The 17956-nt window shown below is 39.2% G+C and overlaps 1 protein-coding gene across 7 annotated transcripts in view; it reads right to left on the bottom strand.

Annotated features, from left to right (window-relative positions):
* Positions 1–17956, bottom strand: part of CHD7 (chromodomain helicase DNA binding protein 7) — a 149445-nt gene that overhangs the window by 28542 nt on the left and 102947 nt on the right. For all 7 annotated transcript variants that reach the window (XM_079984589.1, XM_079984595.1, XM_079984594.1 and 4 more), the window contains 8 exons: positions 15525–15639; positions 11031–11114; positions 9830–9967; positions 9613–9734; positions 8941–9184; positions 7889–8065; positions 7064–7207; positions 4448–4703 (listed from right to left, as the gene is read on the bottom strand). In XM_079984589.1, coding sequence (XP_079840715.1) covers positions 4448–4703; positions 7064–7207; positions 7889–8065; positions 8941–9184; positions 9613–9734; positions 9830–9967; positions 11031–11114; positions 15525–15639 — 1280 coding nt within the window. The remainder of the gene's footprint in view (positions 1–4447; positions 4704–7063; positions 7208–7888; positions 8066–8940; positions 9185–9612; positions 9735–9829; positions 9968–11030; positions 11115–15524; positions 15640–17956) is intronic.

Here is a 17956-nt window from a genome sequence, read left to right as displayed (position 1 = left end):
ATAATTCCTAAAATATTGTTATGGAGGATGCTTTGCCAACTTCAGTAGAGAGGAGATAAGTAAAAGAAGTGATTATTTTCAGCTACTCCTACTTAAGACATGCCAGAGACTCTTGCAGTAAAAATGCAGGAAATTATTTATGTCCCTAACTGTAATGCCGGTTTTAGTATTTACATGTTTCCTTTCCTCAGAGGCATTTAGAATGACAACTGAGTGAGAGATAATGTCTTGCGTTGAGCAAGGATTTGAATCTAGGTTTCCAACATACTAGCCACTCACCACTCTGGCTCTGCAGAAGCATATACACACACCGGAGGGTTGCTATGACTATCCTGTGCTCTAGCCTGTCTGACTGGTTCAAATCATACACAAATTATAGTAACTTGCTAAGAGTCTAAGATGAAATAAGGTGAACCAACCAAGTATCTTCAGCTATAATTGTCTATATCATGTAAAAAAGACACAGCAAAATCTTCCTCTGATTGTTCAGGTGTCCTCATATGTCTAGAAAGTACTGCCTTGTAAAAAGTCAGCTTCACATTGAGCATCTCACACTACTGACTCAATATTTAATTCTGACAATTTTCCAGCCATTAACTTTTATAGCAGGGGTGGCTAACACAGTTGATCAGAAAAGCTTTGCTATGATAGTAACATGCTTCTTTAAGAAACAAAGCAACTGCATATAAATATGTTAATTATCAATCAACAAGATAAACATGAACCACAAACTTATGGAAAGCAAGAATGTGTTACAAGTATGAAACTCCCTCTTCTCTAGTGGAACTGGAGGACTCGCATCTTATTTACATCTGATAAGTAGTAATTAAGACTAAAACATTAGCACAAAGCATGTACAACATGCATTTCATTTGCAAACATAGCAAGTTATGTGGTGGAAACATAAATATAAAGAACATTTATGCTATGATCTTTAAATTTGCCACATTTAAGTGTATGTGCGCATCTTCTGACATGGAATACTGACAGCAGGCCTTTTATCAGCTTAGTTAAATTAACTTTGTCAAAATAAGTTTTAGAAGATCAGCTGCCAACATGTTGTTCCTATTTTCTATTTGGATCTCTCACATACAGTCCTAGTATCACTTGCGCTATTACAACCAATTTTTGAGGTTTTAATGTAACTGGGGGGAAGGTTTAGATACAGGAAACACATCCAAAAAATTGTCCCTCAACAACAAGGTTTTTAAAGCAGGTATAATCCATTTAAATAAGCAACAAACCAAACTCCTTAATATTGAGTTTTAGAGCATTTTAAATGTACAATAACTATAAAACTATTATACCTCAGGTACCCGCAGCCTATGGAGGGATAAAAATATTTTATAACTCAGACAAGGTGTTACTAGCCAGCTGAGCAGCAAGGCAATTTTATTTATTTATATAATTGCAGAACATTCATATACTGTTTAATGGTAATAAAACTTCAAAGCAGTTTATGAAAAGAATAAAAACAATAAAATGACCAGTTAAAAACAGTAAAAGCAAGTATTTACAACTTTCAAAAATAACTGAAATGAACAATAAGCTAAAAACAGATTAAAACACACGACAGCTTCTACATGTCTGGATAGGGCTGCATTAAAAAAAAAAGCTTTTTAGCAGGCATCAAAAAGAGTACAGTAAAGGTGTCTGCCTGACACCAATAGACAGGGAGTTTCAAAGCATAGGTGCTGCCACACTAAAGATCAATTTCTTGTAAGTGCAGAACAAGTATTATGTGGCACCTGCAACAGTGCCAGTTCTGCAGATAGAAGCGGTCGGGTGGGCATTTGTAGGGTAAAATGATCTCACAAGGGACCTGCTCCCAAGTTGTTAAGGGCTTTATATATTTATAGTAACATCTTGAACTTGGCCTGGTTGAAGATCAGCAACTAGTACAGGTCTCTGAGCAGAGGTGTTATATGCTGACAGGGTCTCACTCTTGTCAGCAATCATGTTGCATCGTTCTGCACTAACCATAGCTTTCTGAACAAGCACAAGGGAAGCCCCACACAGAGCACACTGCAGTAATCCAAACTTGAAGTAAGCAATGTCGGAAGTACTGTAGCCAAGATCCTGCACCCCATAAATGGCCCTAGCTGTCATACCAGTGACAGCTGGTAAAGGTGCTTCTAGCCACTGAGGCTACCTGGGCCTCCAGTGACAAGTTCCCTCCAGAAGTACCTCCAGACTGTGAAGGTGCAACCCTATTCAGGGTCCAAGGGGTCCAGAGCTGGTTTCTTTAGAAGCGGCCATGCCACCACCTCTTTCAAGGCAGAAGGGATTATTCACTCACGCAGTGAAATATTAGCCACTCTCTGTACCCAACCAGTCAGACCAGATTTAATAAGACAGGAGGGACAGGGGTCAAGAGGGCACATGGTTGAAAGCATATTGCGGCCAGCACCTTGTCCACATCAGCCGACTGTATAAACTGAAACCAATCCCACAACACATTATCAATTCTGGCACGGAGTACTTCAACTGGGGCTGCAGGAAGTGCAGAGTCAAGATCACTCTGACGTTGAGCTACCTCAAAGTGTGTTGCCGGTTGGTCACAGTGGGTCCTCGTATGCTCCAGAGGTTTCTTTCCCACAGTGGGAGTCAGTAAGCTCCAGACTGTCCCAAAAAACTCCACTGGCCAGCTACTAGAGGCTGCAATGCATGCTTAAAAATGAGCCTTCTTCGTAGCCTGCACTGCCACATAGTAGGTACAATTATGTGCTCTAACCGGGTTCAGTCAAGCTTCAGAGCGAGACTTATGCCACTTGCAACAGGCTATAAAACTCATACCTCAGGAACCCTCAGCCTACAGAGGGATAAAAAACATTTCATAGCTCAGAGAAAGTGTTTCTAGTCACCTTCCCTCCCCTACAACTCTGATGGAATTAGTAACAGCTGAACAGCAAGGGTAGCTTGCATATACAGCTCACTTAGGGAGGAATGTGATTAAATGGTATACAAGTTTTTGAAATATTGCTTCTATTATTGTACCATATCAAACTCTTTAAATGGCCAGTGTGGTGTAGCAAGGAAGGAACAAGGATTTAAATCTTTGCTCAAACATATAATTTACTGGGTAGCACTAGGCAGGCAAATACTAAAATACTGGCTAATTTTTTTTAAATAAGGGGTAAAACCAAATCCAAGAGTATGAACAGCATGAAGGCTGAGCATAAGCACAAAACTTCAGTATGCTGGCTAGCCTACCATGTGCCTCCCTTCATTCTAGGTCTGAATGGAGAAAAGGAAATTGGAATCAGGGATGCGACACCCCACCCCTGAATCTTTTCTTTAAAACAAAAAAATCATGGTGGGTAGTTAATTGGGACTAGACAATAAAAGCACTTCCCACCCCCAGCAAGGCTGTTTAAGCTGCTAAGCATTTGGAGGTTGTGTGCCTGATGAATGGTTCATAAGTTAAAGACCTTCAAATCCTCTATTCATGGGAAGATTTAAGGATGGCTGCTACATCCTAAACCTGAATGGTCTGTGGGGATTTCCCCATTGTTTATTCTATCACCATAACCCTACAATTCTTTGCAATCCCACAATGTATTTTACACTGCAAAACTGCAGTAAAGAGGAATTGCATTTCCAGTCCATCCACAGAATGTATACTGACCAGGCATGATCTCTGCAGCCTCCCAGCCTCAATAGTAATGTCAGTATTTTCCATGCTCTCTGCTAAAGTATGTCTGGTTTTTTCCCTATCTACCCTGGGCACAATCCCAGTCTGCTGTCACCCTGACTCAGTTCCCAGTGTAGAATGCAGCTCACTTCTGCAGTAGAAACAGAGAAATTCCACTCAATGACTGCAGCCTCTAAGAGGGAGTGCAGCAGGCAAATATTGAGTTAAGTGTTGCACTTGCTGTGGGAAGCTAGCTGGACATCGAAGTGAAATGGGATCCTGACACCTGCAACCACAATACCAATAGGATCAGGATGGTAGCCACCAATGCCTAGCTGTGGTAGATTGTTAGCTATGGTGGTGAAGGCTGAATTTTTCCCAGTACTGGAAGAGGAAAGGTGAGTCTCTCAACTGCTATGCTGTTTCTGTCATGATTGAACAGACGGGGTTGTCCTTTTCTCCATCACTGAACATCATGTCACAAAGAAGCCACACAGCATTTCCTAGGACACCACAGAGTCCTGCCTCAGTGCGGTCATAGTTTCCAATGCATGAGGACGTGCATGTAAATTGCAGTAGATCTAATCAATCTCACATAGCTAGAAATTATTGCTGCTGCCTAGAGCTCTGAGAATTCATTCCTGTCCTATTACGCTTTTAGTGTTTTGAGAGTTAGAGGAGCCTAGGTCCTGATACTCTGGTCTAAAATGCAAAAGGAAAATTTAGCAAAATATATTCAGCTCAACTGAAAAGCGCTTTCACACATGCCAAACTCCCCTCATTTTCTTTTTTTTAAAAAAAAGTCAGTCCTACCATTGATAAGGTATGGATGATTGCAGCATTTTCTTAATTCCATCATAGTGTTTAAGAGATTAGGTACATTCGCTTGACCACCACCTTTTGACAAAAAAGTAAAATTCTTTTCAAGAATGGCTCTGTAGTATTTCTTCTGGATATTTGTCAATTCAACTTCAATTATGGTTTCCTCCTTGGGTGCAAGGTTCTTTTCAACATCTTCTTTGAGTCGTCTCAACATCATTGGTTTCAAGATAGCTTGGAGTTTTTGCACCTAGTTAAATAAATGAATGAAGTTTAAAATAATAATCTTGCATACTCTTTTATATTTTGGTTCTATCCCCACAGTGTAAATATTCTTTGTGGTATCAGAAAGTTGAGACAGTGGGAGCCAGATGGACCACAACATTTATAACTTTTTGTCATATAGCAAGGGAGATGTACTGCTAAAGACAGTGTCCTGTGCTGACACCAATGGCTTCACTATAGGCAGAGGGCAGTGTCAGAATATAAGCAACAACTTTCAAGTATGCTCATGGCCCACCACTTGTTTATAGATTTCCTGCCTGTCTTCCATGATGGAACTCTAGGAACTGTACTGATGTGACCTTGGCTAATACACCAATAAATTAAAACGTTATTAGCAACTCCAGTACCTAGCACTATTCATAATTTTGGTAAACTTCACTTGTTAATGCCTTCCTCAACTTTTCATATGATACTTAAACTTTGCACTACTTGTTATTAGTTTGATTAATGATTCATCTCCTAACTAAGATTAGAAGACTGGGAGTGTACAGTTGCCTCAAATTATATCTTCCTTCCTTTCTTTCCTTGTCTATGCAAATTCAGTCACACTTGTTACATATAATTAATAACACTTTTTCTGTGGTACCCTTTTTTTACATTCTATAATCAATCAGAAACCTATTTGTATGATTTAACATTTAGGTAATTAAGAAAGGAATTTATGGCTCTACAAGTAATTGCAGCAGGAACAGTTGAAATTCTGAAAGGAACACATAAAAACATTCTAGTCAAATGACATTCCTGTATAAATGATTGTGAATCTATGGAAGGTACACTTTATGTATTGTTTAGTCCCCTGTATACAGCCACAAGAAATATTCCTTGCAGGAATTTTAGCCAGATTTGAATTAAGCAAATTGTCTAAGAAAATAAGAGTCTCCCTGGTATGCATTAATTATGGTGCAGTGTCACATTTACATGGGTGCTAACCCTGACTAGCTTAAAGGAGGGTCTGCATAACAGTTTCTAGCCTTGCTTTTAAAGGTAACCATTGTGCAGATATAATGCTGTGCTATTAAACATGAGTGCACAGGAAAGATTTTCTAACTTCTAGAGCTTAATTTTGTTCTCTCTCTTATGTAAGCATGTTATGTGGAAGCAAGTTCTAAGGGTTACAAATAGGTCACAATGTTAGTTATTATGTGCAAATAAACAAGTAAATATGTAATATTATTCTGCATAGGTCTGCATAATTGTTTACTATATTGGAATGTAAGATACTGAAATTGTTAGTATTTATTACAATTTATTAGTCAATTTATCTTGCCCAAGGCAACCCAAAGTGACTTACTAACAAACAAACAAACAAACAAACAAACAAACCATATAGATACATTAAAACAAAGGGTTGGGGAATTAGGTTTGGCATTCCAGTCAATGGACTGTCAAATATTTCACACAGCTAAGAATGCCTCGTTGCAGATGGAAGTTCTTTTTTCTCTTTTCATTATAGTTTAATTTGTTAGCAAGGTCAGCAGTGAGGCGTGCTTCCCCCTAGTCTTGCAGAGGTCGAGGGCAAATATAGAGTACAGCAAAGCTTCTACTGTCCACCTGCTATAACTGCTGGCACCTCCAGAAAGCAACAGGAAAAGCACTAATCAATGGCAAAGGTCACCTGAATTCAATCTTATTTGATACACGACCCACAGAGTATACCCTCCAGTTGAAGCTGCAACTTGACTACTTGGTCTCCTGTTCTTAGTTCTTTAATAAAAACTGGTTCTTGGTTTTTAATTTGCTTTATTTCTGTTTAGATTTCAGTTTTTGCAACAACAACAACAACAACAGCAACAGCAACAACAGCAACAGCAACAACAACAACAACAACAGGCAGATCTTAGTATTCCAAAATAAAAGCCAAAGAGAAATGTTATGCAGATTGTTCACTTTTATCGAGAATTTCCTTGACATTTTTAAAAGTTGTATTTCTTTTTTCACAAGTTAATTGATTTGTTTTTCGTCTCAGTATCATACTCTGCATAGATAAGTCATGTTCAAATACTACTTCCTTTCCTCTGGAATGAGTCTCAGGCTCAGTACTTGAGATTAGCTAAGCATGCTGAGGCATCCTCAGCCTACAAACTGAACATCAGAAATTTAGTCAGCCTTCAGAGGATATTTACCCTCTGGCATGCTTCACTCAGTCCACCACCACTCTGGACCAGTGACTGTTTCAGGGGTTGCCAGGAAGGCTTTGTCCCCCACTGTGTAAGTGATCATGTGGGAGCAGAGAAAATGGTGCTGAAGAAGCTTAAAGCCACACAAGTTTTGCAGTAATCAGCAATTGTTCTATATAGTAAAGTAAATTAATACTGGGCGATTTACCTGTTCTTCAGTTTTCAGATCACCAAACTCTTGCATGAAAGTGGTTTCTGAAGGAAAACGAGTTGGTTCCAAGAAATGAAGCAAGCTGAAGAGCTCCTCAACAGTGTTTTGTAATGGAGTACCTGTAAGAAGCACTTTGTGTTCCTGCAAGAAACAAAGACTCTGGAATAGTCTACAATCCTGAACTCTGAAGCTGCATATTCTTCCAAGATAAGTTTTCTAGTTTCTATCCTAAAATTATTAGGCTGTATTTATAATCTATGCATATATTTCATATTTTCCAATTCCAGAAACTTTAATAAAATGCTTTATTTGTAGTAGGCTGTTGGGCCAGATGACCTTCAAGGTCTCTTCTAGATTTTATCATTCTGTGTGAATGGTTTAGGTTGTCAGCTGGGTGCTTGTAGCATGGAATGGTAGCTTCAGTTGTGCAGACTCCATATTTCTATTCCAGTGAACACACAAATCTGTGACAGGTCTACTCATCTGTCACTGACAGTCATCCACCTCTAAGGTAGTGGTGAAGCTTGAACTAATCACAATATAGGATACCATAGCATATCCATATTGCCTAAATAATGCATTTTTGACCCTTACAAGATGCAATTTCACAGCATTTTGGAGCTTGAGTGAGCACGGAAAGCTCTTAACACAACATGTTAAATGAAAAAGGATTTTTGTTAATTGATCTCTGCATTTTCATAATTTTATATTGAAAAAGAGAAGAGAAGTAAAGCCATCTGAAACATAAACCCGCTTTCCCATCAGATTAATGGGATGGTCTGTACAGACATCTCTTGGAGCTTTGAGAGTATTAGTACTCACCAGGTCCATCATCTTGAGCCCTTCCAACAGTTTGCAGTTTCTGTTTTTCAGCCTGTGAGCTTCATCGATTACTACACAGCGCCATGGAATGTTACGGAGCTCAGGACAATCAGTCAAAATCATTTCAAATGTAGTGATGATGGCATGAAATTTGTATGACCCCTTAACTGCGCGACCCTAAAAGTACAGAAAGTATTTTATCAGGTTACACAACACTGAAAATGAATCAACCTATTACCTATTATCATCTACCAAAATTACCTATTATCATCTACCAAAATATATTCATGTGTTACTGATTGATGCTTTTCGGTCTTTTGACTAAGCTCAAGTGTAGACGCAAGAGTATGTTATTTAGAATGAACAGAATATGCTGAATGCTGGACCTCACTGAGAAACAGGACACTGTACTGCAACGGAACTATGCAATGCTGGAGCACTCAGGCAAATGAGCTGAGAAGGGTGGACACTTTCAAAGAATCCGTAAGAACATGGCATAGATAGAATAGGTTTGGAACTAGAGAAGAGACAAGAGACATGAGCTAAAATCTGCAGAAGCAGAAGAGGTATGAGCTTGTTCTAACCACTCCCCTGCTCATGCCTGCCTTCTTCTGGGCTCTTTGTCCTCCTGGCTCACTGTGCCATGTCTGCCTTCTTTGCCAAGTAGCAATTTGTGTTGTTATGTGCAGCACCCAGAGGTGTGGTTCAGAGAGGCTATGGAAAGCAGAGAGGTAGGCACACACATGAGCCTGGAGGCCTGAATATGGGATGTATGGTTAGAGCCCCTTTCTGAAGAATGCTACGCTGCTCTTGCTGCCATGCTCCATGGCTGAGCTCATACATGCAACTCTCTGTCCGCCGCCCCGCCCCCCCATCATAAAGTGGGGCAGAGAGAATGGATAATAGAAAGGATGAAATAGGGGGCACAACCAAGGCCTCATCCAATAAGGTAGAGGGCTGCCCATGTCTACCTTAAATAATAGAGGATAATGATCCAGAATAAAGTATACAAGAAAGAAATCATATGTTATTATTAGAGTAGAAACATTTACCTGTGGGTCTTTGAAATACATTTCATACAACTGAATGGTCTTTCGACTGGCTTGACTCCCATGATATACAACAACATTCAACTCTGTCCAGGTACGGAATTCCCTTTCCCAGTTGGGGATTGTGGACAATGGGGCAATAACCAAAAAAGGACCATGGATTCCTTTTAAATATATCTCATAGAGAAATGTAATAGATTGGATCGTCTTTCCCAATCCCATTTCATCTGCTAAAATGCAGTTTCGCCTGGAATAAATAATAATAATAATAATTTATTATTTATACCCCGCCCATCTGGCTGAGTTTCCCCAGCCACTGTGGGCGGCTTCCAATCAAGTGTTAAAAACACACACATATATTCCATCATAAAATAAATAATGTTCTGTTCTCAAAAAAATGGAACTCCCACAATGCAACTGCTTTGCTTATTTCAATGTGGAAAGAATACTATTCTTTCAAAATAAGGAAGTTGTTACTATAAAGTATGTTTTTAAAATAATCTCTAGATTTTATATGAACATGCAAAAGACACACAAATATATTCCATCTCAAAATTTGCTATTTTATATAACTGGGACATTTAAAATAATCACTTTTTAAAATAGTGGTGTTTGTTAAACTTCAACAATTAAGCTATTCACTCTCTTCTTTTACAATGAAGTTGTAACACGTACGTGTTGTACCAATTGAAAAGAAGCCAGTTTACTCCTTCCAACTGGTATTCCCTGAGTTTGTTGTTGTTTTTATATTCCCTGGAACTTTCTGACTTCTTCCAGTCATCAGCAGGAGGTCGCTCCTGTTTCAAATACAGCAAAATACATTAGTGACTTACAAAAACCACATTATTATGTTATTTTTAAGTAACATCATCTATTCAGAGCCAAATCTTACCACACGTTCTGTTTCTGGTTGCCTGGACATAAGCTTCTCGAATTCTTCTATTTTAGCTTGGTCTATGTCTTGCTTTAATTCCCATGTGCTGTCTTCATATGGAAGTGAACACCATTTCACCAAATAATGAGTCACAGGCTTTGTTTTTAATTAGGAAACAAAAATGAGATTAAGTGAGAAACAAAGCATAACTATACTGGAACTTTGCAGACCGAATAAGATTTACAATAAGACTTATATTTTGGAGAAAATCCATACAAATAGTTAAAAGATTTCCCCATAAATTTATAAGCAAAAATTTCCCAGGAGGCAACTTACAATAATTAAAATGACAGCTGTTGATTTATGTCACTTTTAAATAAACAGTGATAAAGAAAGGTTAACAGTTCCTTTATAAAACTACTTGCTCTTCTATTTAAAATATCCCACTAGAGTTTCTTTGAAGATATGCAGCTCAAGGAAAGTGGTTATAAAGGAATAACAAAATATTTAGTTCATTGCCCAAAGCCTCCTTAACTGGCATCTACATACCATGATGATGAAATTGACATTTATTTTAACAATTACTTGGCTACCATATAATGCAGGACTTGAAGAAATGCTTGCATTGATTAACAAACGAGAACAACACTAAAAAGGGAAATTAGGGCTATTTCTAAATTTGAGAATATTTGGTACTTTAATATATTGCCACATGTAGTTCATTAGCAAAATGAGATTCACCTTGTCAAACTTAATTTTTATAAGCTAAAGAGCAAAAATATTCAAGTAAGACATGCAATACTATTATTGCAAAAAAAAAAAAAGGTAATTATGAAATCCTATAACTAGAAAGATCAGTGCCATGAGACGGAAAAAACAGTGCTCAGATTGAAACAGTCTTCCTCTGTTTCTTGTCCCCATAAAACATATATTCTGCTTTCTCTCTAGGCATATTCTTATCACCACTATTAAATGTAATATAAATAAGTAGGTAAGGCAATGTTTTGACTAGCAAAGAAACGGATGTTTTCAAGCTGAATGCTTCTCTGTAATTTAGACTTCTATACCTATACACTAACAAAACCCATTAAGTATATCAGTCTCTGTGACCAACATGGCAACATCTATCAACTACAGGCTAAACTAAAGCATATCATCTTGCTAATATTAGTTCTACAGAGCTACTTCATAAATACACACTTCTGTCAGGTTCCCTTACCTCTCCATTATCATCCTTGCTATGTGAAATATCCATTATTCGATCAACTTCAACATAATCGGGATTAAAAAGTTCATCATCTATCTGTTTAAGAGGGAAAAGCATAAATAGAATATCAGAAATTTCTATTAGCAAATATTCTCAGAAAACAAAAAAAATTGGGGGCCACAGTAATACGTAATGTATATTTGACAAATGTCAACATGTTAATTGAAATGCAACAATTCGGTAAGATTGCTCCCCATGAGGGAATCAGACTTCTCAGACTTTGTTAACTGGGCCTCTTAATTACTGTGTGAAACCTTTTACTGTGAGAGAATGTTTAAGAATATTTTAAATGAAGTGTGAAATTACAATTCACTAATGAGCAATCGAAAAGGCTTATAGCATGCAATGCATTTGGAATTCTTGAAGATTGCAGCTTGCAGTAAAAAAAAAACAAAAAAAACTAGAGCCATGTATGCTAAGTGACATAAAAACGCAAGTACAGAAGTTGCATAATTGCTGTATAAAATAGATTATTATTCCAGAACAAGTAAATAAAAAGAGCACTGCAAAATTCTTACTCTTTTCTCCTTCTCTATTTTATCAGTAAGCTTCCTATTTATGATGTGTGCTCAAGTATTCCCTGAGAGCTGGTGTACTGTGGTGTCTAAGAATGTGGGCCACGAAGCCCCTGGTCCAATTCTCACTTCACCTCAAAATACACTATTTAACCTAAGCAATTCTCATCTGCAACATGGGAATATAATATTGACCTAAGATACATGGCTAAGGATTACTGAAATACATGCATGGTTCTTCTGGATAAGCATGTCATGGCTCCACAGTAACACTAGTATTGCACAAATAACTGGCCTGGAACCAGTAGTTGTAGTTGTTGGTAGCATTTATATGACACAAGTATCATTGTGAGAATTGCTGTCTCCCCCAAAAAGAGATTCTACCTATTCCTTGCCCATCAGAACTAGTTGGGAGGCTCTGTCTCCAGATGAAAAGAACCAGGTGTCTTTGAGGTCTTTGGGGAATTTGCCCACTAGCTTTGGGCAGCTACCCTGACAGCTAGTCTGTCTCATCTGTGGTTTTGTCTCTCAACACATCCTCTCCTCCCTCCACTTCTTCACTATGCTGCTTTACAGGGGACCCAAGGTGCATGAAACAGAGAGGCCTAGAGTACAGATGCTCTTGATTGATGCCAAATCTGAAAAATTATGGCCTAGATCTCATTTAAAGGATTATATCACTACAGTTGAGAAGAAATCCCCTTTTTCTCAGCTGCCAGTGCCTCTGCAAAGTTCTATCCAGCTGAGCTATTTTGGATGGTGAATGGCCTTTTAAATCTGGACTGTCTCCACCAAAAATTTAATCAGTTCACTGTGGTGAATTTGCTAGCTACTTGTGGAGAAAATTGCATGATTTCAGCATGGCTCAAGGGTCACAACTAAATACAAAATCAGGCACTATCTGAACCTGTTTATTTCAATCAATTTCATCTTTCTTGCCCATTCGTGAAAAGGGTGCACTTTTCTGGGCTATCAATAAGTAGGACGTAAGTCTGTTTTGATGTGTCAAAGCTAGTTAGGAGAATATGCACCTCTTTCAGGCAGGGAACGATGTCATATTAAAATTGTATTGTACTGGTTGCACTGGTTGCCACTGCATATCAAGTCCCAATTTAAAGTGACAGTGATGCTCCCCCCTTTTAGAAAATGAACGAAAGGTGGTGACCTTTAAAGCCCTGAGTGCAGAAATGATACGGGGGGAAAATATTCACCAGTAGGAGCATCTGACATGGAACTTTGGATCCAACTCTACATAAAAAACACTATGCATTATTATTAGTTATAGTAATTTGTTTCCTTGTAGTTTATATGATGGTTTTTAACTGTTTTAATTCTAAAATGTATCCACTCTGCTTGTTTATTAATGTTTCTCACACAGTTTAAAAGCATGAAATGTAGATGACAGATTTCCAAACACCACACTCGCATGTCATATCCGAATAATTACCCACAATTTACAATACATAATGTGAGAAAGAAAATAATAAAAAATAAAACCTCTTTGTTTAAATGGGTAAAATTAAGGGGATTGCCAATTTGGGGCCTACCAAAGCCCTACCTGGTGTCACTGAGACGACCTGTTACACCTTGCCCCCCTTTTGAGTGCAATTTGGCTTGAAAAATGTTATCTAAGAAAAGCCTTTTTTTCAAGACTAACTGTGGTACAGAGACCAATTTCAGGAGTGGCCACAGCTGGAGAAGGGCTCACTCTGCTCCTCAGCCTTGATCCACTGCATTGCAATTAGGCTTGAAAGAAGCCTTGTACTGGCTACCATATTAGGTTTAATTTCAACAGGGAGGGTTAATTTCAAGGTATGTCAGAAGGAAAGGGAAGCGTTAACCCTCCCCAGCTGTGACTGTACCGTCTCCCAACCAAAAATTCCCTGCACTGCAATTAAGCCTCTAAGAAGTGTCCTATTGGTTACAGTAGAAGGCTTCTTCCAAGCCTAATTGCAATAAGGGAAGAACTGTTTTCAAGCCTAATGGATGGCAGTGGAGATCTTCATGGAGAGTGCAGCTGCGAAGAAAGCATTAACTCCTCATCAGTTGCTTTCATACCACTCTACTCTCATTACAGGCCAAAAGACTTTCTTCAAACCTAATGTGGGGTGGGGCGGATAAGTGTGTGTGCCTGGTTGCAGTGTGGGATGAGTGATGCCTACAACAAATTTGCATGGGTCCAGAAAGTTGGCAATGCCTGGGGTAAATGATTCCATGGTGCAGATGAAACAATGGTTAAGAAACTCAGAGCAGAGTGGGGTTATATATACCCTTAGCCCCTCTTCCTCTAACTATGGTTAATAGCAACCAGTGTCTCATTTAATGAGGGTCTGAAGCGAGGGTTGCAAACCCTCATGCTTAGTGCAGATGTAACTTTAAGCCATCAAGGATAGGCAAAATTAATACACAAGAGAGAAAGGCCAGAAGATAACCCAGATGAAGCTAATTTACACAGCGCAAAATGTGAATCCGGCAAAAGCCGTAGCTATATTACCGCAAGTTTGTAATTATCTGTATGAGAACCTTAACATTCCAACATTTCCATCTCTAAGTTGATGCTGTTCTCTTAATTTGTACAGAGATTAATAACTAAAAGCAAATATAAACCCTAGGTCAAAACACCGCTGTAACCATTAAAACATTATAACCACAATAGCACAAACATTTCTGGAAATGAACAAGCAGCATCCTGTTTACTGAAGTATGCCGTGTGTAATTTATTAGAGGGGGAAACAAAACAAAAAGGCAAACCTACAGTGCCTAAGTCTCTGCAATCAGAATACTTCATAAAGGGAGGAAGGAACATATGGATTGCATAGAATTAATTCAACGTTACAGCTTGCCCAATTCTGAAGGTCCAGACCAGTATCCAAAGCAACTCCAACCCCACTTGCAAACCAGTAAAATTTCACTGGTAGCGAAATATCAGAGAACTTCCCCACTTTGCATACAGACTTAACTGCAAACCTTGATTGCCAGCCTGACTAGGCCCCAAAGTATCCAAAAAGCGTACAGGCATGGGTTAGTGAACATGTAATGGGGACAGTTCCATTACTGAAAGTCACCCATCAAGAATGTCAGTGCTCTAAAATCAGTGTATACGTGGAATCATTAAAGTAATGGTGGGAGCTTACCATCTCTGTGGTACATTGGGCCTAAACTGTTGAAGGTTCTAGGTTAAAACCAATTCTTTGTATTTTTGCAGCAAAAAAATGAACAAGGAGGCAAGAAGACATCTGACAACTAGTATACAGTGGTACCTCGGGTTAAGTACTTAATTCGTTCTGGAGGTCCGTACTTAACCTGAAACTGTTCTTAACCTGAAGCACCACTTTAGCTAATGGGGCCTCCTGCTGCTGCCGCACTGCCGAATTTCTGTTCTCATCCTGAAGCAAAGTTCTTAACCTGAAGCACTATTTATGGGTTAGCAGAGTCTGTAACCTGAAGCGTATGTAACCTGAAGCGTATGTAACCTGAGGTACCACTGTAATATGTTCCTAAAAGCTTCCCCTAATATCTAGTGGGCCTTCACATTCTGAACCAGCTGAAGCTTTCAAACAGTCTTCAAGAGCAACTGAGCATTCAATACATAGCACTGAGACGACAGAGACGCAAATAACTGTCACCAGGTTTGAAGAATGATGCAAATGTAAAGTACATCACTAAAACAGCCTTGTATTTAAGCGCTCAGCTAGTAGCCATTGATGCCAAGGAACTGAATGCAGGTACATGAAGGAACAAAGTACTCTATCCCTCCTCTTCACCCGGCATACTACCCAAGGAGGGAAGCTCTCTCCTTTGCATGTTGCAGCTCCCTGTCCTTACACTGCCAGATCCTACCAGGCTGGGTTTTTCTTTTTTTTTAAATGCTAGTCAGTAACCTTTGGGGCTTAGCTGCAAGACTGAATTTAAAACAATAAAACCAACATACCTCTGAAAGGAACTTATTCTGCCCCTGCTTTGCCTTAAATCTCTTAATCTTTTGCTGAATTCTCCTGTCTTTGTCCAATACTTCCACAGATGCCCATTGACAGTGAAGGTAAGAGCTAAAAGATAAATAGAAGAAAACACAAATTCAAACATGCAATATCCTAGTTTTCCAGCTATTAAGCACTTAGTCACAGCTTGATATTTATGAAAAATAATTGTGTACAAATTAGGACACAATAACTCCATTTTAAAGCATCCTTATTTAATTTCTGAGGAAAAACACAACACACACATTTGAATATAGATGAACTGGGTCAAGGAGTCTTCCTCTTTTACTCATTCTGAATGATGATGATGATCATCGGCCCTAGACTCACTGATCTGATGTTTGGAAGCTGTGGCTGGATGGCTACGTGGGAGCCGGTTGAAGTTAAATCCTTCAAAGACAAGGTCCTTTGGCTGAGTCAGGACTATATGGGGTTGGGGGGGCAACTCCCATCCCTTGCGGGGGCGCAATTAGTGCCAGCGCCTTCCGCCAGGAGACGCCTCCCTTTCCATGGAGGCGCAGGTTACAGCTACAACAAAGGCGGCATTTTTTCATCTCCGCCAAGCTAAGCAGTTGGTTCCTTATCTCTCTCACCCTGACCTCACCACTGTGATCTATGCGACAGTCACCTCCAGGCTTGATTATTGTAACTCACTCTACGTGGGGCTGCCCTTGAAACTGACCCAGAAACTTCAGCAGGTGCAGAATGCCACGGCGAGACTCCTCACGGGGTCCTCGCCACGGGAGCACATTAATCTGGTGCTATACCAGCTGTGCTGGCTCCCGGTGGAGTACAGGATCAGGTATAAGGTGCTATATGGCTTAGGACCCTCATACGTACAGGACCGCCTCTCCTGTTATGCCCCATGGAGGACCTTAAGGTCTGCAAATAATAACACCCTGAAGATCCCAGGCCCCAGGGAGATTAGACTGGTCTCAACCAGAGCCAGGGCCTTTTCAGCCATGGCCCCAGCCTGGTGGAACGCAAGAGACCAGGGCCCTGCGGGATTTGACATCTTTCTGCAGGGCCTGCAAGACGGAGCTGTTCCGCCAGGCCTTTGGTCAGGGTTCAGCCTGATTCTTTTCTTTCTGTATAAGAACAAGCATTAAAGAGGCCTCCTAGCCTACTCACAGGTCCTTTAAAGACCAGTGGTAACAGTTGGCCCTGGAGAATATTAACCACTCTCAATTTTACCCATGGACTGCCATCTGTCCAGATTATAATTTGCTCTGAACTAATTTAAAGATGTATTTTAATTATTTGATTGCCTGTTTTTATGTTCTTATGTTCTTTGTATACTGTGTTAGTTTTGTGATGTTAGCTGCCCTGAGCCCAGCTCTGGCGGGCTACAAATAAATCATCATCATCATCATCATGATTGAATTAGCTCACAATATACATTTTTGTTCACGAAACAGCACTGATCTTCCACAGGCATAAGTCTGTGCAGAGAAAAGTACTGTAAAGCCTGCACAACAACAGACAATTCCTGTGACTGTTGTGACAAAAAGTATAATCCAACAAAAGTTAATTTGCCTTGTCCCACTGAAATCAAAGAGACTAAGTATTTCAACAGAATTAAAGTTCTTTTCAATATTTGTAAACAAATTGATTTTAATCTGATTTTACAACTTTTGCTGTAGTATATCTAGTATGTGTTGTGTGAACTGCCTGAGTTGTGACTGACTGTAAGCCCAATTTTGGAACATGCTGCTCTATTATAATTTTAATTTGCAAGTTGCTTTAAATAAATTCAAATAATAAAAGATGAGTATGGAGTCATAACAACCCATGTTTTAATGTCATTTAAAAGCCTTTTAATCTTATTATGAGCTGCCACGTTTCATTCTTACTTTAATGACTTGTATTGATATTTTATTTTTATTGTATTTTAATTACATCTGTTTGTAAACTATCCTGCCTTAACAGTGGGGTATAACTCTCAAAAACAAAGAAAACCAATGCCATGTTGCCTTTTTCTGATTTTTTTTCTTTAGGTGAAAAGTAGGCTTTCGAAAAGTGCAACTTTAGTAGTCAACCTAGCTAATGAGGATCATGTAATGAACATTGCAACATCAAGGCACTGAACAGTCAATCACATTTGGCTATGAGTCATAACCACTAAATGTAAACAAAGCCTTCTGATGACCCACACCCTTAATAGGAGGGGGAAATAGAGGTGGACTACATCCCAGGCAACCAGACAGTGATCCTTGTATTGCATCATTAAACTGGTGAGATCATTGTCCATTGCACTAGTGCTGCAGAGCAAGATCTCTAAGTCAATCCTGCTCCAGCTGCATTCAGTTACATGACTAGCTGAAACAGAATGTGGATGGAGGTGTATCCCCACCTTATTCTGCCACAACTAGTTAACTACACAACT

This window comes from Podarcis cretensis, assembly GCF_951804945.1.
Source record: "Podarcis cretensis genome assembly, chromosome: 7".
Classification (NCBI taxonomy): Eukaryota; Metazoa; Chordata; class Lepidosauria; order Squamata; family Lacertidae; genus Podarcis; species Podarcis cretensis.
Note: the sequence above shows the minus strand (reverse complement) of the source record. Positions and strands in the feature narration are given on the sequence as shown.